Source organism: Orycteropus afer, unplaced genomic scaffold, assembly GCF_000298275.1.
Source record: "Orycteropus afer afer isolate SDZICR_OR568_19922 unplaced genomic scaffold, OryAfe1.0 scaffold00048, whole genome shotgun sequence".
NCBI classification, from domain to species: domain Eukaryota; kingdom Metazoa; phylum Chordata; class Mammalia; order Tubulidentata; family Orycteropodidae; genus Orycteropus; species Orycteropus afer.
In genome coordinates, this window is record NW_006921635.1 from 5,511,089 (window position 1) to 5,533,752 (window position 22,664).

General features: G+C 41.0%; 1 protein-coding gene across 1 annotated transcript in view; it reads right to left on the minus strand.

Annotated features, from left to right (window-relative positions):
* The window catches only part of ATXN2 (ataxin 2), a 192,646-nt gene that overhangs the window by 54,615 nt on the left and 115,367 nt on the right, over positions 1-22,664 (minus strand). The window contains exons 6-14 of the mRNA XM_042780579.1: positions 13,988-14,112; positions 11,289-11,380; positions 10,607-10,804; positions 8,443-8,621; positions 6,436-6,645; positions 3,547-3,729; positions 1,445-1,642; positions 964-1,071; positions 624-694 (exon numbers count right to left, since the gene is read on the minus strand). Coding sequence (XP_042636513.1) covers positions 624-694; positions 964-1,071; positions 1,445-1,642; positions 3,547-3,729; positions 6,436-6,645; positions 8,443-8,621; positions 10,607-10,804; positions 11,289-11,380; positions 13,988-14,112 — 1,364 coding nt within the window. The remainder of the gene's footprint in view (positions 1-623; positions 695-963; positions 1,072-1,444; positions 1,643-3,546; positions 3,730-6,435; positions 6,646-8,442; positions 8,622-10,606; positions 10,805-11,288; positions 11,381-13,987; positions 14,113-22,664) is intronic.

The following is a 22,664-nucleotide window of genomic DNA, read 5'->3' on the forward strand; positions in this document are numbered from 1 at the left end:
ATGGGCTCAAGTATAGCAGGGATTGTGGGGCTGGCGCGGGATCGGGCAGTGTTTCGTTCTGCTGTGCATGGGGTCGCTATGAGTCGGAAACGACTCGACAGCACTTAACAACAACAACAACAACCACCTACAGATTATTATAGTAAATAACGTGTGAAAGAACAGAAGTTCTCAGCGAGAGCTCAGAGTTCTGTGAAGCCTGTCTGAGATGGCAAACATACCAGAAAGATTTATCACAGTCAGTACATCAGTGCAGCTACCTCAGAGCACCAGGGGCCTGTCCACCTCCTTCCTGCTCACCACACCAGACAGTGAATGCAGTGAATGCACTGGCCCCACTCTACTCAGATCTAGAACAAAGCAATCACAGGAGCTCAGATGACAATTGATGTGTATGGTGGCTTTAAATCTCAGGATTGGAATCTCTTTCACTTGACACCCTTTACCATTCTTATGAGATCTCATGATTGTCATTACTCCACTTAAAGCACAGGCAAAGACAAGTGTTTAGCTTTCTACACACATGGTTTCTGAGTGTGTCTAGAATGCATTTTATAAATGACTGATATAAAAATACTTAATTTGCTTAATATTCTAACTTATTAGTCCAATATGACACTTACCCTAAAATCGTTCTTAAATTTCTTTAAATCATCGATCTGTTTTCTATGTTCAGAAACAATCGGTGATATACCTGCAAAATAAAGAAGTGTCAGATACAGATTTATTTTTAATCTTTAACCTAAAGATTCTTTTAAAATAGAATGTTAGAAATGAAAATGTCTATTAAAGTGAAAAAAAATTCAAGATAGTAATTATGGATTTTGGCATTTGTTAATCTATGCATTTAAATAAGCATAAAACAAGAAAAAATGCTGACCACAATCCCTATATTGGACACGGGATCACACACACAGTTTCCCAATTCTGCAGTTACACCTTAAGCATCTCTAAAATTCTAACCTTTATTTTCAGCTTTTGAAAAACTAGGTGATGCCTCACTGGGCTTAATGTTTTCTTTGTTCCCTGCAGGAGAGTTCTGCCTCTGATCTTGAAGCCTGGAATCTTTAGCTAAAAGAAAAAAAAAATTTAAATTCAAATTTAGACAGAAGTCATAGAGAAGGAAAACATTCCACCATGTTGGTCTCCTATCCTTTTGGAAATGAGCACTTCTTTTTACAAAGAGGCCTTTCTCCTTTGTAGATAGTACAGACCCTTACAAAGATATTTAACATCCAGCAATGTTAATCCTGATAACACACATGCAAGAGTAATACATATGAAATTAATAGTACTACTTAAACTAATGTCACGTACGTAAAAATTTTACATGTGTGCTCAAATACAGTACCCAGGAATAACACAACACAGGATTTTTTACTTAAATTAAACCCCAACCCTCAACTTTACCAACAGTGTGGCTTTGGAAGCCTTCCTTACATACCCTCTGTAGACGGGGTGACAGCCCTGTTGGATGCAGGACTAGCCGGTGTAGGAGATGCAGCTGGAACAGGCATGGCAACAGCTTCTGTCGGAATAATACCAGCTGGGGGAGAGGCAAGAACTGGCCCACCAGGAGTACTTCCAACACTGTTCTGTCGGGGAGACCTGGGTCTGTGGGTTTTAGGGGATAACCTTGGAACTAGAAGAAATGGGAAAGTTATCATTAAGTTCTCAGCTCAAGCATCACTTCCTCAAAGAGGGGTTGGGCTTCTCTGAAGATCCAGCTAAAGTAGTACTCCCCACTCCTGATCTCAAATACTCTTTAACCTACCACCCTGTTTTCTTTCCCAAAGTCTTAGGAATAGTGGTGACTGCTGTTAGAACACAAACGTCTGAAGAACAGCAATTACTAACACCTAGGTATATCTGTGCCCCACCCCCAAATCAGAAGCATTTATTCTGAAAGACATGACCAGTCTCATAAATAAAAGACAGTATTTTAAATGAAAGTGGAAACCGGCCCCTAAGGCAAGATAAAGGCTGTGCTTTATGATAAACATAGTAACATTCTGTATAAAGAGTGGGACTAAATGCAATGCTTCTTTTTAAAAAGCAGGAAAGGGAGGGAGACCCCTAAATTAGTAGGTGCATAACTTCCTACTCCAAATAATAAACCAAAACACCTTCCAGTGGCTTGTTGGTTGCCGTTGAGTTTATCCCAACCCCTGGTGCCTGCAAGCGTGCAGCACAGAATGGCACCACAGGGTTTCCAAGGCTGTGACCTTTTGGAAACCGATCACAGCTAATCCTATATGCTCTTTCTTACAGCACATCAAGATATACTGCGTGTTAACTAAGGAAACCAGGGACCCAATTTAGCCAGGAGTGAAAGATCATCCCAGCAAGCATTCGTCTTCTATCTGAACGTGTAATAAACACCTCAGAGGCTTCATCTCCATTATAAACGCATCGGCAGAGCTCAGACTCAAAGGCTGGGAGAAATGCTCCAATGTGCTTCAGTTCAGCACGAGGGTCATCAGGGGGACTATCCTTCAACAACTGCCATTTTTCCATCAAACCTGAGACACTGTTCTGGGCACATCTCTAACCACTCTGCTTTATTCTCTCGCACTATAATCACGTTGTTCCTCTCAAAGTTCAGTTCCAGATCATCTGAACACTGTCATATGATTAAAAAGTACAGCTGAGGAAATAAGGATTTTAAAACTCTATTTTGCTGTTAATAGAACTGATGACTGAGAGAGAAAATACAAAGACAATTGTAGGACAATGACGATAACAGGTAGCAAGAGGGGACAGCACATACAACTAAAAACTGGCATTTAAGAGAGCTGGGGTATTTTTGCTTCAGTTTAAACATCTTTCTCCTTTTCAAGATTCCGTGGACTGATGAAGACCAAAACGAGAAATCACTGCCTGCTATCGCTCCCCAGTATTCACAAGGGAAAGCAGGAAGGACAGGACTGCACAGCAGTCAATGCCATCGGGGCCTAACTGTAAAATCCTGCCCAAGCGTATCTGTTACATGATTAGAGCTGCTATCACCATATTCCCTAGACTAATTGCAGATAACTTTGGCCCCTAGTGTGGGTTTGACATTCCTTATAAGGGATATGTAAGTGGGAATTAGTATCACATACAGATGTTAAGGAAACACACTGTACCATAAGCCTTGGAAAAATTATTGTGGGCTCAAACAGCAAACAAAGCTGCTAAGAAAACAGAAAACAAGGTCTCTCCAAATGAAGTTGTGTACTACATTCGCCTTACATGTGAGTGGCACTGATCACAATCCCATCTAAAGGAGATCAGGCAAGAAGGATTTTCCCAGTTGAGAAAAAGAAATTCAGAAAGATTACATAATTGGCTCTAATACAACAGTGAAACTCAGCATAAAATGCAGGCCTCCCGATTTCATTACCCCCACCCTCTTAAGCATATAGGAGACTCACTTGGTTGAATTAACTGGCAAAGACAGCCTCAAACACACGTCCTCCAACAGAGCTTGAGGTCAGCCCTTTTTAAAACAAATAAAATGACAAACCGAACACTGTCATTTTGCCCCAGCCAAGCGTTACCTACCCCCACTGACTACTGCCGACCACGTTCCCCCCGCAGGGCTGGTCCTTGCCACTGGAGGAGCGGCTGCTTCACTGGGTGGGTTGTGGGGTACAAATTCTAGGCCACTGGAAATGGAACCCCTCCCAGCAGAAACTCTGTGATTGCGAGGGTGTCGCTGAGCCTTTGGGGACATCCTTGGAGGTCCTAAGAAAGGAACAGTAAACATGGTATAAATGCCACAATGTCCATGACTATGACAGTTTTCCTAAACACACACACACACACACACTCTCTCTCTCTCTGTCTCACTCACTCACTAACTCTATAGAAGTAGTTCAGTAACTCCTTGATTAAAAAAAGAAAGAAAAGCCACACATATTTTTGACCGTAACAACTCAGTTATTTTGTGGAACACCACAAAGTTTTATGAACAAATTTTATTTCCCTTTGTTTTTAAATAAAGGGAAGGATGAAGTTGGTAAGAAATCAAACAATAGGATGTCATAATCCTTAAAAGAATTTTGAGAATTTGTTTATTAGTCCATATCTAATATTTGTAGGGATATAAAATAAATATAATAAAATGGTAACAGACGTTATGGCTACACGATGGAATTGTTTTTATTTTAACCTATACTTTTAGCTTTCTTCTCCAAATTTTCCACATTACTGTTAAAATTAGAAAAAGATAATACATTATTTGATGAAAGGCTGACTGTTAATTCTTATATAACTCTCTACTCCTGGGGTATAGATACATACCCTTCTTACATTTCACCAGAATCTTAAGACTATCTACCTCTGCTGCTATGGCAATCAATTTTACAAGCCATAGCTTAAAATGGCTCTCAACTGTAAGCAACTTTAGGCTGCACTGAAAATTCTACTGCAAACATGACTTGTAAGACCAGAATAGTTGAGATTGGGAAGGAAACAGGCACTATATGAATTGTCAAAAATCTACATCCTTAATTGGGTCACCCTGTCAGTAACTTCTTCTAACAACACATACAGTGCATTAAAACCACGCAGTCAGGAGGCAACAGTGGGCAGAATGGCCCTTACCCCAGAAGCCTGACAGTGCTGACACCTCAGCAAAAAAACCTTTTTCAAGGCAGAGCCAGGCCCCTTGGGCCCTGGCTGCCCAACTCCTCAGAGCAACAAATTAACGTGCAGGAACTGAATCACGGACATGGTCTTAGAAAGAATGTTAATCCTACGTATTATAATTCCCAACTGAGCTACGTTTCATATCACAGAATGATTTCAGAACTGGGCAGGTGCATTTGTATATTGTTTGATACTGCTCGGTAGACAAAGACCAAGAAGCCTGTTGGCACTGTTGTTGTTGTTATTGTTATGTGCCATCGAGTCGGACTCGACTCACAGCAGCCCCTCCTTGGGCTTCCGAGGCAGTATCATTATGGAAGCAGATGGCTTCATCTTCCTTCCAAGGAGTGGTTGGTGGGCTCCATGAAATCAATGTAACTTTTAAAAATGCATTTCTTTTGGTAATATAAATACTTGTAAGAAAAAAATATACTTTCCTACATTATTAAAAAGACAAATTCTGTATTTAATGTTTTTCATTTTGAAGCTGACACTTCAAAAATGCTTTCATGCCAAGTAACTATCTGACTAGAAAACATTTTCACTCAAATTAGTGAAAAGGAAAACTGAAATGCAACATCCCTGACTCACGAAGGTTTATTTCTATGAAGAGTTAGGCCACAAATGGTCCTTTCAACTTAATGTGGTAAAAATGTTCAAACTCATTAAAGAGCCATGTCTGATCTAATCTACCCTCAATATATAAAACACTCACTCAAACAATGAACCACAACAAATACTTCATTAGACTTTAACTTTCTATTGAGTGGCCACAATTACTGGCATTCCTGAGAAGGTCACCGCCTTCTGCTGTCCAAGGCCTGATGCTTTGGTCAGGATCCACGCCCTCTCTCTCTACCTGGATGACAATGTACTTCAAAGCAGACAACATGGTCTTCTCCAGTAAACAGTTCATACCAGACAACTTTACTATTCCCAACCTAAGATATATCAACTGCAATTTTAATACACATATCAGATTAAAAGTTTAATACCAATACTCTGAACTAACAGCAAAAGGACAAGCACATATGGAAAGCAGGTTTTAATTTACACACTTATTTTAAATTAGAATATAACTTTTCTGCACCACATCCTTGTAGCTGACTAGTAGGAATGGTGACTTTAGTATCAAATACTAAATGAAAGAATCACAGGATTTTATTGTTTCTGACAAGGGCAAGACAAAATACCTGAAGATGCAAGTTAATATGTAGTTTTTATCAACAACTTATCTTAGATCAGGGACTTTCTTAAATCAAAGAAGTCTTCTGCTACATGATATTCAAAGCCAATGTTCTAAACACTCAAGCATTTATACTCTGTGCTAGACCGTGATCTAAAGGGAGACACACACAGACAGCCACCCAGAACGCCCTCTCCCGAAGGAGCCCTAACCCGCACTCCTGCCTGCAGCCCCCACTACAGTGCAGTGCCTTGACCAAGGAGCTGTCCAATGACAGGCTCCCCAGGGAGTCTTGAGCTCATGGTTTACCCTCACCACCAAGGGGGAACAAGCCCTGACGGAGCTGACTTTTCTGGGATGGTAAAGGAGCATCCTCACCAGGCAGAGATAAACCCCCTTCTTACAAACTCAGGACAGTTCATAGCTTCACACAGCATTTATCGAATTTCTCTCTAATGAACAAAAGGTTAATAGAAATAGCTTTAATAAACTAAAGTTAAAACACGGAAATTATAGGTTATTAAATAATGAAGAGGAAACTATTTGGTAATTATAAACTCACATAGGAGTTAAACAAAGACAAACAGAAACATGAACAAATTGTGGTATTGTACCTTCTGAAGACATGCGTTTAGGCACAGTAGAGACAGGAGCTGGAGAACCATGAGCAGAGGGGTGAGACGGGGGTCTGGATGGCCGCGAGGGGGGCCTGGAGGGCGGCCGTGTAGGGGTGGCTGCCCGAGGTGGAAGAGAGTTGGGACCTGACTGGTAGCGAGAAGGTGGGCGAGAGGAAGGAGATGGGCAAGGCGATGGCCAGGGAACACCTGACAGAACAAATGATATGAAGGAAAGTATAAAAACTAAAGAAAAAAATGAGGGAAAAAGTAAACAGAAAAAAAGTAAAATGACAAAAATGATTTCTTGTACATTTTAACCCTTTGAGGACAGTCATTTGATTTGTGCTAAGTTTTAGCATAACTTAACTGACACAGATTCACATTTTACTTTAACCTCCTTAAAATTAAGTCTGTTTAAATGAGTACACGTTCCCAAAGGGTTAATTAGGATCTACAAATACTACTGAAGAAGACAGTTAAGACTTTGCCTGTTAACCCTGCTTTCCCAGTGATCAGTTGTTACAAGGAGCGCAGCATACGCTAGATAATTTCACACAATACATCTTGGAACTGAGGAGTAAGACTGTTTACTGTATTAGTTTTAGCTTTTGAAACATAAGGAAAACAAGTAATGGTAATCGTATCCAATTAGAAATGCTGGTTCCTTGCAGTCCTCCATGATTTTCATCTAGTCTACACTGAACCTAAGGTTCAGTTTGAAATGTCATTAAGCAAGTCCCATTTAAGGAGAAATAAAACATTATCATTTTCTGGAGTCACAGGAGTGACAAAGGTTACTATTCATCATCTTTTCAAAAAATATTATCTTAATCTTATTAAGTTGGAAAAAGAAAGGGGACCTTTGAATTAAGAGATACAGCTCCTCACTATCTATGAGACTGCTGAAGAAACAGTGCAGCTACAGAGCAGTCGTCACCAGATAAATCCACACAGCTGGGTGTGCACAGTCAAAACAGAGCTAGCGTTTCAAGGACACACCACTTACCTTAATCTCAGGAACAGTCCAGGTCTCCTCTCCACAGTTCCACACACTTGAGTATCATCCCCTGCCTAGCCCCCTTTCCAGTTTCTTACTTTGAAAATTCTGTTCACAAATAACTAAAATTCTTTACTCAATGAGCAAAGAAATTTCATCCTCAAATACCACATTCAGTAAATACTCAAGAGTGTTTATTTGGAGAGGAATTCTGGAGAAGATGTTCAATGAAATTGGAAACTTAGTGTTCTCTAACTTTTCAAATTTAAATGTCTACTTTGTTCTGTAAGCTAGTAACATACCTGACTACCATATTTTCATACAATCCCCAGTATTGCTATTCAGTACCCCTGACATACAATTTTTAAAAATCTATGAGCTACATTCAACTTACGTCTCTCTACTGATGATGTGCATTTCCTTTACTCAAGGGGCTAAATCGCAACATCCACCCCTACACTAAGACTTGTTTTTCTTGTTCTGTTAGGCTCATTTCTCACTTCTTCATCAAACTTGTGGTCATATCTCATAATGAATATTACCTTAAATCCTTTCTTGAAATAAGTAGAATATAAATATATACATAAGGAAAATGAATCCATATGAAACACTGAGCACTTGACGTGGGTTATGATTTTCCATATAAACGATGTCTAAATATTTTTATCATCCAGTGCTTTCAAAATTGAGAATCCACCCAAAGTTTCCAATTTCTTTATATGTGGAATTTGTTTTGGCCAAGTGCATGTCTTTGGGTTAAAGTTAGCACTTTATTTTAGTACACGACTATTTCTTATCCTAAGTACTGTGCATACCAATGACTTATATAACATTTGACTAATATGATATCCACAAAAGCAAATCTGAAATAATTTTAACATGAAAACTACTCTGCAAAAATCATCAAAGGTGTGCACATTTTAATCAATTATATCAACTGCTGTTAAGTATTTAGAAAACCATATTATTTGATCGACAACATTGACAAATTTGGTCAAAATACTTGCCTCCATTAACTACTCTTTGGTCTGAACCAGCATTCGGGTTGAAATCGGAAGTATGAGGGGCAGTTCTTGATGGCATGGAGCCTGATCCCGGCTGGCCTGTCCGTGGTGAACTCTGCCTCCCACTCCCCCAGGATATGACTTCTCTGTTTCTTTGTCCAGGTGGAATATACTTATTTTCCCTGAAAACAAGAGATGCTCTCAATTATTTTATACCACAGGTACCAGACCAATGAAACATTTAACAGTATTTAGACAGAAAGGAATGCTTTAGGAAGAGGTTAACCCCTAAATCAGACTGCCTCATTTCCATCCACACCTGTTCTTCCGTCTCACCCTGGTTTCTAGCCTCTGGGCTTCCCCTTCCCTCAGGTTGTCCTCCCAAGAACAAAGGTTAGTAGCTGTTTGCTCATTCTTACCCTCCCTGCCATCTATCTCAATGGCTAACTAGCAATCGTGGTCTCCTTGAAACTTTCTTTCTTGTCTTGTTCAACTTCCTTTTCTTTGAGCTCTCAGCTCTCTTTCTGGCTATTCTTTGGTGTTAGGTAACTTCCAGATCAGCAATGTCAATGAACTCTAGTCCACAGTCAGTCTCACGGTGTCAACATCTCCCACGCGACATTTCACTTCAAATTACCACACTCTAATCTGATGGGATGCATATCTTACTCTACCAGGCATATAGCAAGTGATTTCCAACATGTGCTTATGGATAAATGAATGAAAGACCCACAAGCCTCTGGAATGCAATAAACCATACAAATGGACTCACTCTCTCCTCAACCTGGCCCCACGTTTCCCTATCTCCTTATTAGTACAACCATCAATCTGCTTAGTTGTGAAACAAACCTCAGGGCCATTCCTGGTTGTTCTGACTTTTCTATCACCATCCCTGGTCCAGCTGGTTAGTAAGTTCTTGTTCTTGAACTATTTCAATGCACTAATGTTGAATAGACTAACATGCTTTAGCAGGTCCTCAATGCCTCAGAGTTCTTTCACACTGTCCCTATCTACAGGGTGCCATCTTTTAAAATACAGCACACTCAGCTACCACTGTCAACCACTCGGAGGGGGATCTATGGAGGAAATCCTGGATAGAGTGGGAGAACAATGTGGAACAAAATTCAAAATCATTTTAAAAAAACAAGGACCAGGTTTGCTGGTCTGGTAGGGCCTGGTGAAACCACTGAGACTATGGCCCCTAGCTACCCTTCAGGTCTGGAATTGAACCCACTCCTATGGCTTCCAGCGAAACAAAAGATAGGCATGTGAGCTAAACATTTACATTAGGCAGCTACACCCCTTGAAGAGATCAGTGATGGGAGACTAGAAGGGCTGTATATGCACAGGAAGACAGCTGGAGGGGTGCAGGAGTGCATGGGAGGGAAGGACACAGGAAAGAGGAGGCTATGGAGAGGAAGTGGGAGGGGAGCCGTTGCATTGTGGGGAATTTCAGTCAATGTCACGAGACAATGTGCATGTGAAGTGCTGCATAGAAGAAGAATTTGCTCTGTGAACTTTCACTCAAATCACAATAAAATTAAAAAGAAAAAAAAAAGGGCACACAAAATGCTTCACTGACTGGCTCAACCTGTTTCATTGCCCCAGTTCCTATCAACTAGCACCACTGCATCCCCAACATGTACCCTGGGATCCAGGCATGGGAAACACAAGCCTTTTCTGGAGCTGGCAGGGTCCTTTCACGAGGCACATGCCTCATCACCAGGCAAGAAATTTCTTTATTGTACTCCTGTCTGGGTAGCAGACAGCTCTACCATCCTATCACAAAATGTCACCATCTCTGTGAGGCTTTCTCTGACCCCACAGGCTATGTTAGTCGCTCTCATTCTGACTGTTCACAGAACTTGGAATACGCTTCTAACCTAGCAAATCGTACTGTGACCATGTTATCTGTACTCGCCCACCTGCCTGTGGTCCTGTAATGACACCTCTTCTAGGCTTGGTCATCACTGTATGTCTCACACCCAGCTCCACACAACTGACTCTTACGATTACCACAATTTTTTCTCTAACAGAATCTTGAACCAATTCCATTTGTATTCTCTACCTAAGCTACATCAGAGGAAGATGAAACATAACAATACACCTTCTCACACAGACCTTGAGTTGTGTATCCAAATACTGCATCATGATTTCCTTTAAATACCTAGTGTTTATGCCGTGCCCCTCACGTTCACTGGAATTCCTTTGAACGGCCGTGTATTTTTCTTCCTCGCTCCTATCATCATTTTCCAGGGCCACTCGGGCTTTATACTGGGCACTTGATTCAATTTCTTCTGCTAACTGGTTTGCCCTTGCTTCCCGTTTTAGAAACTCTTCTGAGTTGTCCCTTTCTAAGGGCACCCTGAAACAAGAAACAAACAAAAGGCCAAGTGAGCATTCACTAGTTACCGCTTACGTATCTGTCATCATCAACCATTTCCAAAGTCTAGAGTTTACAACACTGGTAAACTGTACAAGTTAAGGTGATCTAGTCATTTACTTATTAATCAATATTTGAACTTTTCTTGCTGCATTTCCTTGGAACAGTATGATATTTTCAAAAACTGGCTAAACTGACCATTCACCCATAACCTTTACCTTTGCAAGTTGGTATTTTTTATAACTTCAAAACAAAACAAAAACATACTTAGAGCATAACATTAGGCTATAGGGAACAGTATTTCTTCCGTTTTAACAGGAATTTATCAGCTTACACAGCAACAGAGTAACTCTTTCATATAACTGTGTCACTTAAAATCCAATTGAAACATTTATTCAATTTTATCATTGAAGTTGATAAAAATCAAAGACAAATGCACTAAAATAAAAGCAAACTTTACACTTACGTATATGAAGATAAACTGCTATCATATGTAGACACTACACCATAATTTTCTTCATTATATCGAAACATATCATTGGGATCCCATCCATTAGACTAGAAGAAAATGAAGCTCATTTTTCAAAATGACAAAGTATTTGTCTTCTTCAATTCAGTTACATATCAACACTACACTAACAATGTCTACTATACTGTATCAGCAAAACCTAGAAAATTTAAAAATAGGCAAAAATTTCCTTAAAAAATTCTGTAAGGAAAAGCTTTTCATCTAATACCAGCCTCTAGAAGTTGGTACCCAACTGTACAAACCATGATTTCATGTCTGAAGGGCTACAGTGCCAAGTTCCGAGCATTTTCGTTGCTTCACAGAACTCTTTAGATCAGGGTGCTTGCCTCTCCCCCTGCACCCCATCTTGAGATCACTGGTCATCAGGCTGTGTGGGACATGTAGGCCCAGGGTGGCTTCTGACAGCCAAAAACATCACCAGTGTTCTGGGAGGAGGAAGGGGAAAGCAAAGGCTCCATCACTGCCTCACTATTTCAAGGTGGGACCATGGGACTCTATCCCTGCTGGGAAGGCGGCTCGAGACAGTGAGCAGGTCATCACTACATGGAGTCACTGGAGCTAGGGCTTAGACGTGGTTTTGCCATTAGCAGTTGTGGGACCACAGCATTTGCAACTCTGGGCCCCAGTGCCTTAACCTAGAACCTTAGTGCACATAACACTACTGTTCAATGAGTCTAAGAGGGCACTACAGGAAATACCACTCTCAAAAGCCAGACTGCACTCTTCAGTCTATTAGAATCAACTGGGGGGAGAAGTGGGGCGGGGAGTTCACTGTTGAATATTGATGCTTGGCTTATCACTCATCTCTCTTATGTTTCAATGCCCCTTTTAAAGCTTGACTGGTGAGAAGGGGCAAAATCCAACACATATTGTTACCCATCTCAGAAGACAGAACAGCATGATCCAAGCAACAGTGCCGGCAACTTCAATTGCTTGAACCCTGGGTTCTCTTACACTACCCCATCCAGTAAGACTGTAAAGGAATTAAGTGAATAAAGCCATTCCTTGGGCCTTAATATATGTAGGCAGGAAATCACAATTACCTATGCATGCTTAAAAATTACCTCATGTATGCTCTGTTTAAAAAAACAAACTGTACAGAAAGGCACCTAGTAAAAGGTAAAGTCTTTCAATCTCAGTATGCATAAGTAACCACTAACAACAGCTTCTGAGGCATAAGTCCAGAATTCATGCCTACACATATGTAAGAATATAATGAGCTCTTTTTTAAAAAAATTCAAGTAAGATCTTATTGTTTTGTAATCTGCTTTTTAAAATATCATGGCTACCTTTCCATAGCAGCACTCTGTTCTTTTTAATAAAAATGTAGTCGTTGTTGTTGTTGTTATGTGCCATCGAGTCGGCCCCGACTCATAGCGACCCCTCCTTGGGTTTCCGAGGCAGTATCACTACGGAAGTAGGATTGCCCAACCTTCCTTCCGAGGAGTGGCTGGTGGGTTTGAACCGCCAGCCGTCTGGTTAGCAGGCAAGTGTCTTAGCCACTATGCTACCAGAGCTCCTGCTAAATAGAGTTATCATCAATTTACTGAACCCATTCCCTATACACAGATTTCTAGGATGTTTCCAATTTTTCAATATTAGAAACAATGCCATCAAAATAATAATCCTCACACATAATTATTTGCTGTCTTATGGCTATATTATGGCTAAAATAAACTCTTAAAGTTATGCACATTTTAAGTTTTGGTCAACATTTCCAGAACATGTCTATCCGTATGCAGCTACCTAGCAGTGTAGGAGTGCCTGGGCCCAAGGCCTCCACTAAGAGAGGTGATGCAGAGTGGAGAACCATCACACCAGGTGCACACAAGCCTTCAAAAGCTTGAAGATTAACGATGATATGTTGCCTGTATTCCCAGTTTTGTAACTGGGCAAACAATGCCTTAAACTCAAATGAGTGTTAAAGATTTTTTTTTGTTATCCTCAATGGAAGATTCTTCATCCAATTCCAATTTTCTCCCTAAACATTCATTTTTTGGCAAGCAACTTTGATTTATGGCTCTATGCTTTAAAAACATAACTTACAGAATTCTAAAAATAAAATATTTATTAAGCACTTGATTTATAGGCACTGTCATGGGAAAAGTTAAAACAGCATGTGACGAGGCATTATTTTAGATTCAGATGTTAAGACCCAAGAAGTTTACTTATTCTTCAATTCTAATGCCATCTAGTTACAATACCTTACTAATGAGTACTCTTCCTCAACAAGAACCCTACAATGTCCTACTTTGTCCCCAGCTTTAGGTGACACCAACAGAGGTTCATTCAGGACACCACTTTACTGAGGTCACCTTCTTCTGTAGTGAGTGTTTAAGACAAAAGAAGCTGCTGTTTTCCAGTTTCCAATTCACATTTGTAAGTCATTTATTATGATTTATTTTAATCAGAAAGAAATAATTCGTGAGCATCCAGGAGAATAAATAGCACTCCCAAGTAAAATAACAAAAAGATATATTTCTTAATTTATTGCCTGGGACTATCTATTTATACTATAAACTGTTGCTCTAAATGCAGTCACTGTAATAAGAAAAAAAAAAAAAAAAAAAATCCTGAGACAGGAAGCCATACACACACCTATAGCTTCTGATTCTAACTGCAAAGTTCTGACTTACAACATCGTTCTCCAAAGCCTCCAGCTCCTCAGTGGTGGTGAGTTCGCCTGCATCCCACGGCTCCAGGTCTTTCTCTTTGTGCTCACCATTCACTTTAGCACTGATTGCAGAGTCGGTAAATGCATCTGCAAAGGATGGTTTTGGTTGAGGTCATACAACTAGACAACTGGCTACAGGAAAACACATGGGAATAAACAACAATGAAAGAAGTACGCTTTAACAACTGTGCTCCACAGGGGATTTCTGGAGCCTAAGAGCAGTGCGCACCAGCAGTGTGCTTCCCAAGGCACACCACTTCTGATCTCACAGCCCTCCAACAATGCTCTCCAGAAAATGGCATTAAAAAGGACTGTGAGCAAGGGCACTGTCTTCCCAAGTCATTTTAAGCCACATGAGACAAGTTTTAATATAGTCACACAATTCATTAAATTATATTACAAATAATTACTTTGTGTGTTTTAGAAGTGACCCAGAAAATGTCTCTCAATCTATCCAAAACATAATCTCTTTTGTTTAATGGACCCACTGATTACATATACCTTCTGAGTACCTGCAGCCAAACATATGGAAATTGTTTAGTAACTTTCCAAATCCATGTCTATGCAGTGGTCAGTGTCCTAGCCATTATAACTGAAGCCATTCTAAGTGGCCCATTCCTTCACAGAGCTGACTTTCCCCACAGCCACTCTGCTACAGAGTTCAGGCTGTACTACAGTGTCGGCCGGCCCAGACAGCTCAGGGGGCAGGTCGACCTGCACTTCCCCTCCACACTTCCCACTCATTTGTGTCCTCTCCTCCTCTCCTGCTGTCACTGAGGAGCACTGGTGCCTGAGGGAAAGGTGGCATCAGCGTGTTCACAGCCAGCAGCAGTTATCTCCAAGCTTCTGTGTGACAGCTAAATCAATGACTTGGGCAATGACAGTGTAAGAAAAGCCTTTATAGGCAGAGGCTTGTATTTAAATGGCTGGCCTGCCAGGGCAGCACCTGCCATAGGGCTAGGGAGTGATTCTTCTGTTCATACTGCTCTAATGGGGAGCAGTGGCCCCTACCATCATGTCCTTGTCCTTACTGCAAGCTGCATCAAGAGGAGGAAGGGAACAGCTGACAGCCTAACCATCCTGCTTCCTTCACAAGAGAACTCCAGAGGGAGTTTTCATTTGGCACTTCTACTACAGCGGATGTTGCCCCCCTCATGGGCAAGGTAATGCCAACCTAAGAGATTCCAGCAGCCAATGTGGTCACGGCACTGCAAGCCTGACTAGCTCTTACCTCCTCCCCATCCCACATGGGGGCGGATGCGCATGTGTGCACTAGGGAATGAAAGTGTTAATCTACCTACAGGTTAGCTGCCAGCTCCACCCAGCACTGCTCCCACATCAAGCAATTCTCAGAGCCAAGAGCAAGCCAGGGGAGATGCCCACAACAGCAGCCACGGCTGGGGGTGGATGAGGGTGGGACAGAGCAGGCACAGGCAATGCTTGCGTTCGGAAACAGCTCTCTAAGAGGTTCCAACAGACACATGTTGCCTTCCTAACATCCCATCTTAAGCTGGAAGCCACTGCTGGCCCTAAAAACCTGGCCTCATATGACATTCACCTTAGTCAAGCCTTACTATTTCATCTTAAAATTACAGGAACTATGGATAAAAATTAATATTTAAGATATTTAACCATATTGTTTTTGAAAAGCATACATCTAAGTAAGTATTTACTTAGAAACTGAGCACTAAAGACAACATTCTTTTTTTTTTTTTTCCAAGAAATTAAAACTCTAAGCTGCTATGGAGTTTTATAGAACCATATAAATGGGTCTTCCTCCTTGCAGAATACGTGTGTACGTATGTGGTCTAGTAACAGTATTCAGAAAGGACCAGGCACTGAGCCAAGCTGTGCTCCAATTAAAGGTCAAAATGTACAAGAAAAACAGCTGACATACGCTGCCACCACCATTAGTCTCAGCAGAATCTAAAAGGGGCTCCTCCTGTGGAGCCAATGTGGAAAAGTAAATACGTTTCTAAAACTTTCCAGAAACAGGCGCTTTCTGCTGACCGCAATTTAGTTTGTGTTAAAAGGCCATTATTAAGGAACCTATGTTTTTCAATATTGCATATTTATCTTCTATCTTCTGTGCACAAAATCACCTTATGAAGGAGTTAATTATTCACATGCAATTACTTGGCCTTATGGTATGCTTTCAAGGCAGAAGTGGGAAAGGAAAACGTAAAATTGTGATTCTATAAGGAATAATATTGCTTGATTTGAAAATTTTCCAAAAATTAAAGCCCCTCTTTAAAAATGCTTCAAGGGTTTCAGGAGACATGTATGAAAGCAGAGTTAACAAAAGGTAAGGCTGGGCGGTCATCGGGATGCTGGGAGGACCCTGCTCAGCAGCTCTGTCTGTAAGAACCTCCTGGTGTCACCCTGGCAACTCTGGGCCACACCTTATCATTCGCTGGAAGAAGCGAGAGCTGGGTGTTTCCTTCTCCACTATGACCAACACCCACTACTGTAAATTCTGAAAATGGTAGCTATCTTTTTTACACCCATATTTAGACTTTTTAAAACACCACTGTTGGGGTATTAAACAAATAGCATAATGTTGTAACCAGAATTTATGCAAAGTTCAGAAAATTCAACAGGCTATATAATCTAATTGCATTTGTGGAAATTTGCATGCAAATTTTTACAATGCTATATGTCAAGGTGTATTAATTTTAAATTATCTATGGTAAGAAACAGAAGCATTATAAGAGCAAGATGCAGAAATATAAAGTGACTATTAAAAAGTATTACCTGTTTCTGAAGGTACTACAGATATAGAAAGAAAAAAAGAAAAATAAAAATTATCAGATGAAATGATATTTAACTCTTCAGCGTGCTTCACTTTCTGCCTCATAAACATCTAAACAACAACAACAACATAGAGAAGAAATATGTAAAGACCACCTCTTCCTCACCCTACCCATATGCTGGCTCCACCCCCATTACTTGTAGGGCTGGCTCTCCAAACTTCCTTTCCTTCCTATTCTGGGCTGAAACCTAGGCTCTCTGGGCCAGTGGCGCCACCTGGTGGCACAAAAGAAAACATGGCTTAACCACTGTGTCACTTTATATCCCTCAGCTCCACACACAAGAAATAGGGCCTGTACTCTGCTCCCCAATCTTTCTTCTCTTACGGCTCATCAAGACTTGTCTGAGAATACTTTTAAAGGGCCTGAATAGCAGTAAAATGCCACTGACATACTATAATTGACACACAATATGTTATAATATAGTACATGTATGTATTACACAGAAGTAACTTAAATTCATAAAACTATACAAAATTCACCTAAGTGGTCAAAATTTTCAAAAATTATTAACATCAGAAACCCTCAAATTTGCTTCCAGCAAAGTCTCACAGAGTCCCCAGTTACCCACTTGATCTCTCAATTCAATATGCTTTTCCTTCCAACAATGAAATTTGAAATTTAAAAAAAATGTTTTAATTATACTATTCTTCTGTTGGATCAATTCATACTATGGCATTTTTTCCCCAGCTACTACTGAAAACATTTTCTCATCACATTCATCAGTTACTGTGGGTCTCCCTGTGGACCAACCTCTCCACTGTAGCACGGTGGGAGTCAACCTGGAAACCAAGAGATCCCTCTTGTAGTCTTTGAGAACCTACTCTGCGGGCACTGAGCTCAGCTGAGGATTCATCTCTGACTTAGATACAATCCCTGCCTTTTCCTGTAGGAGCTCCAGGGGAAGGGAGGGTGGTCAGAGACATGAAGCCTATCTTTTATAATCCAATGTGATGACTACTAAATGATAATTAAGAATACAGTTCTGAGAAGCCAAAAACTATGGTTTTAGAAGTGACAGCTGATCTACACCTTCAAGAACACAAGTACTCTTTTTATGATGATGATGATGATGATCTGGGTGAAAGTTGACAGAGCAAATTCACTTTCCATACAGCAGTTCACATATACTTTGTCTCATGACATTGACTGCGATTTCCCAGAGTGCAACAGCTCCCCTCTCACTTCCTCTCCATAGCCACCTCTTCCCTGTGTCCTTCCCTTCATGCACTCCTGCCCCCTGAGCTGTCTCCCTGTGCATATACAGCCTTTCTATTCTCCCATGATTGATCTCTCCAAGGAGTGTATCTACCTAATGTAAATGTTCATCTCATATACCTGTCTTTTTGTTTCACTGGAAGCCACAAGAGTGGGTTCAATTCCAGATCTGATGGGCAGCTAGGGGCCATAGTCTCAGTGGTTCCACCAGGCTCTATCAGACCAGCAAACCTGGTCCACCCCCCTCCTTTTTTTTCTTTTTTTTTTAATGATTTTGAGTTTTGTTCCACATTGTTCTCCCACTCTATCCAGATCTCCTACATAGATTCCCCTCGAAGTGGATGGCAGTGGTAGCCGGGCACCATCTAGTTCTTCTGGTCTCAGTCGTATAGGCTGAGGATCGCATAGTGTACCAGTCACTTGGACTAATTGTTTCCCTGAATCTTTAGTTTTCTTCATTCTTCTTTGCTCTGGACAAGGAGAGATCCATCACTGCATCTAGTTGGCCGCTTGCAAGCTTTTAAGATCCCAATCGCTACTTACCAAAGTAGGAGGTGGAACAATGTTTTGTGTAGTATGTTATGCCAATTGAGTTTGATGCCCCCTGCGACTTGGTCCTGAGCCCACAGGTCCATCTACTCACTGCCTCTGGGTAGCTGGCTGTGCCCAAGAAGTGACTACAACCTCATCATCCCTTGTCAGCTCTACTATATACCTGGGAATTCTTACAGAACACAAAAATACACTTGTAGAAATATTGTCTGGCAGCCCTACACATGGTTTTGGGCACACTTCCCCCTGCACAGATACACCTAATAGTTCAGCCTGTCCACCCATCTATCCACCCGTATATCCATGTTTGCCTTCACTGACAACACACTACTGTATGCTGCAACAGGGTTCATCTTTGTTGTCCATACCTCCCATGCACCTTTCTACGTCTGCCTCTTCCTCAATGCCACTGTGCTGATCACTCACATTTGGTGCACTGCCCTTCTCTTCGCCCAAATCAATACTTGTCTCTACCTATCCAACAGTGTTCCCCCTTCCCCTCCCTCCCACCCCTGGTAACAAAGAAAATGTCCTTCCATATATAAACGTTTCCTTGACTTTTTACAATAACAGACTAATACAATATTTGTCCTTCTGTGATTGACTTGTTTCACTCAGCATAATGTCCTCCAAGTTCATCCACATTATGCAGTGTTTTGCAGATTCTATGTTATTCTTTAGGGTTGTATAGTATTCCATTCTGTGTATTTACCATAGTTTGGTTATCCATTCTTCTGTTGATGGGCACCTAGGTTGCTTCCATCTTTTGGCTATTGTAAACAGTGCTGTGATAAACACGGGAGAACACAAGTACTCTTAAGAAGGAATTAAGTAGAGGGAGGTAAAAGGGTTCTAACACAGACTAGAGTAGCATTAAAATGTATGTAAAATTTTTCTGAACCATCCATTAGTCTGTAGGCCTCTCCAGGGAACTAGCTGTATGGGCTAGAGAGATTACATTTTTATTCTACACCTGTCTGCCCTATGTGAATGTTTACGTTAGGAGCATATGTTTGATTATATAGATGATATTTGAGAGCAGCATAAAGAAACAAGATGTTGATAATGAACACAGTGAAGGCCCAGGGGGTGTGGACAGGACAAATAAGACCAGGGGCACAAGTTCTCCTCGGGCAGGAAGGTACCTGCAGAGAGGAGAGATTCTTAGCCCTTTATCGATCTATGGAACATTGGCATCTAGGGGAAAACGTTTCTAAATACATAAAACAAAACATAGAGGAGATCAAAGAAGACCAATTAAAATAAATACAATTAACAAAATCTAAAGACTGAAATTTGAGGTAATGTAATACATGTGCTGCCTCAGAAATGCATTAAACAACAACGAGCAGCAGGTTTCGTAATGACCAGAATTTCAAGGAGGCGGTGAGCTTATTACTATTTCTATTTTGCAATATGTATTAAACTGTGCAAGTGATATGAAACGAGCTGTGTCCTACAGGTGCTGAAGTCACAGGCTATGCTAACACTAGTGGCCTGTTGCCTACGTTTATAATAGAAAGAAATGCTGGAGTTCAGTCAAAGGTTAGTGAAAATAAAGATGTAAACTTTCTCCCCCATCCAAGTTCACTAATGCCCTGACTCCTCTCATGAACTCTCTGGGAATCCATGGAGCCAGGTTAAGGACCCAGCCTGTATGTTCTAACAAACTGGAAGAAAGGGCAATCTGCTGTGACCAAACAAAACAAAGCAGATGCAGTAAGGGACTGGAGGGTGGTCATTAAATTGGGAAAGCAAGTGAAAAAAATATGTATCTGCTGAGCTCTCCTGAAGGTCCACCATGAGCTAGAAGACTATATTTGTAACCAGCCAGTACCATGATGGGACTTTCCCCAGCTACACCCCGCAGGGCTGGCTAGAGAACTGGAGAAACATTTAAACATGGATGGCCAGGAAAGAGTCAAGGGTCAGAAAGCCCTGTGAGAGGCAAGAGGAAAGGGAGCATCCAAGTAAAGAGAAGAAAGCTATGGTCAGAGTAGACCCTGGAGGGCATTCTTAAGAGAAGCAGTTCTGAGTGATGACAAGGTCACGAAAGCAGACTGCTAAAACAGGATGGAGAGGAAAGAGGTCAAAGCAGCAGAGCTCAGCAGGCTGTTTCCAGAGGAACACTGCTCTGTTCCAAAGGAACAAAAACAAAACAAGACAGAGCGCTTACCAACATTTGGAAGTATCAGGGTCCTAGCCACAAAGCTACAGGAAACCAAAGCATTCCAAAGGTATACACACCTCTGTTCTAAACACCAAGAAGTTATAAAGTTGCATTACAAAATATACCAGTCAGAAGCAATCTCCTATTTAAAAGTGCAGGAAGGGATACTGTCCATTTTGAATGACCACATCTACTTCTTGCTAATTGTAATTCCTGGCCTATCAAGCAGAACTATTTAATGTTTAAAAGTCACAGATGGTTTATCCAAGACAACCACACAGATGACAGTTATGTAACCACAACATTCAAAAGAATGGGATGGTGCCCAGCTATCATTACTGAATGTTATGATCAAAGATGCTACAGCAGAATCCTGATCAAAAGGGGGTTGAGTGTGGAACAGAATTTTACATTCTCATGAAATCGAGACTTTCTAGAGCCTCTGAGGCTGGTTGACCCCTGAAACTACTGTCCTGAGATAATCTTTAAACCTTAAACTGAAACCAACCACTGAAATCATCTTTAAGCCAAACAATAGTTTAGCTTCATTAGTAGAGAATGTCTGCCAATCAGGCCTGGAACTGAACTCACCCTCCGGGGCTCAACTTTCAGCCAAACCATAACTTCAATTCCAATTCACTGCTGTCGAGTCAGATCCGACTCATAGCAATCCCTCCTTGTGTTTCCGAGGCAGTATCACTACGGAAGTAGATCGGCCAGTCTTCCTTCTGAGGAGTGGCTAGTGGGTTTTTGAACCTCTAGCCTTCTGGTTAGCAGTCAAACGCCTTAGCCAAACCACAGACAGGCCTATAAGATGAACAGTAACACCAGGGAGGTACACACTTCTCAACTATATCATATCAAAAAGGCAGCATTTGCCCAGGGAGGAAGCAGGGAGAGTACTGTTACACTGAAGGGACTGCAATCAATGACACAAAAAAAGATGCATATGAATTGAAGGAAAACCCAATTTGCTCTGTAAACTTCCACCCAAATCATAACAAAAAGTTTTTTAAAAAAGAAAAAGAATGCCTATCTTGAGCATTGTGCTCTTTTCAAGAATTATGTGTGGAATCAAATCTATAACAGCAACTCGAAGAGTCAGATGAGATGCTTAGAGGGCAGTGAGATGATCTAATGGTGATGGAATAATCTGAAAAAGGACAGTGAGAACACTTGCAAATGTTGAAGAACGTAATCAATGACACTAAATCATACATGCCCAAATTGTTCAACTGATGCATGCTTTGCTCTATATAGGAGCTCTGGTGCATCTAAGGCATCTGACTGCTAACCAGAAGGTTGGTGGTTCAAACCCACAGCCACTCCATGGAAACAAGACTGGGCAATCTACTTCCATAAAGATTTACTGCCTTGGAAATCCAAGGGGAGTCGCTGTAAATTGGAATCAACTCAATGGCAGTGGGTTTGGTTTTCATATGGTAATGTTCAAGTTCAAACCAAAGTGAAGCAGACTGAGTGAGTCCTGCCCCTCAAGGAAGGCACATTAGGGGTCTAAGTAGAAATTCCAATACATGTGCGTTTCTAACAGAGACAACAACTAGGACAAGTCACTTACAGTGAAAAGCTGTCAAATTGTCTGTGTGCACACTCTAACACTTCACTGTTTTACTTTTCTTATTTGTACAAGAATCATTTGGATCTTATTTTCAAAGATAACACTTAAGATTTTGTGTTTTATATTTCACAAGGGTGTCAAAATGCCTATTGGAAACATATGCCTGTCAGAAAAATATGCCTTGGATTTGTAGGAAAGCAGTTTTCAGATCTGTCTAGGAATCACTGCTTGCTTGAGTGTCTAAGAACTGAGTGGTAATTTTGACTCAAGTCATCAGCTATGGCAATATAGCTACGTCAGAACCACCACA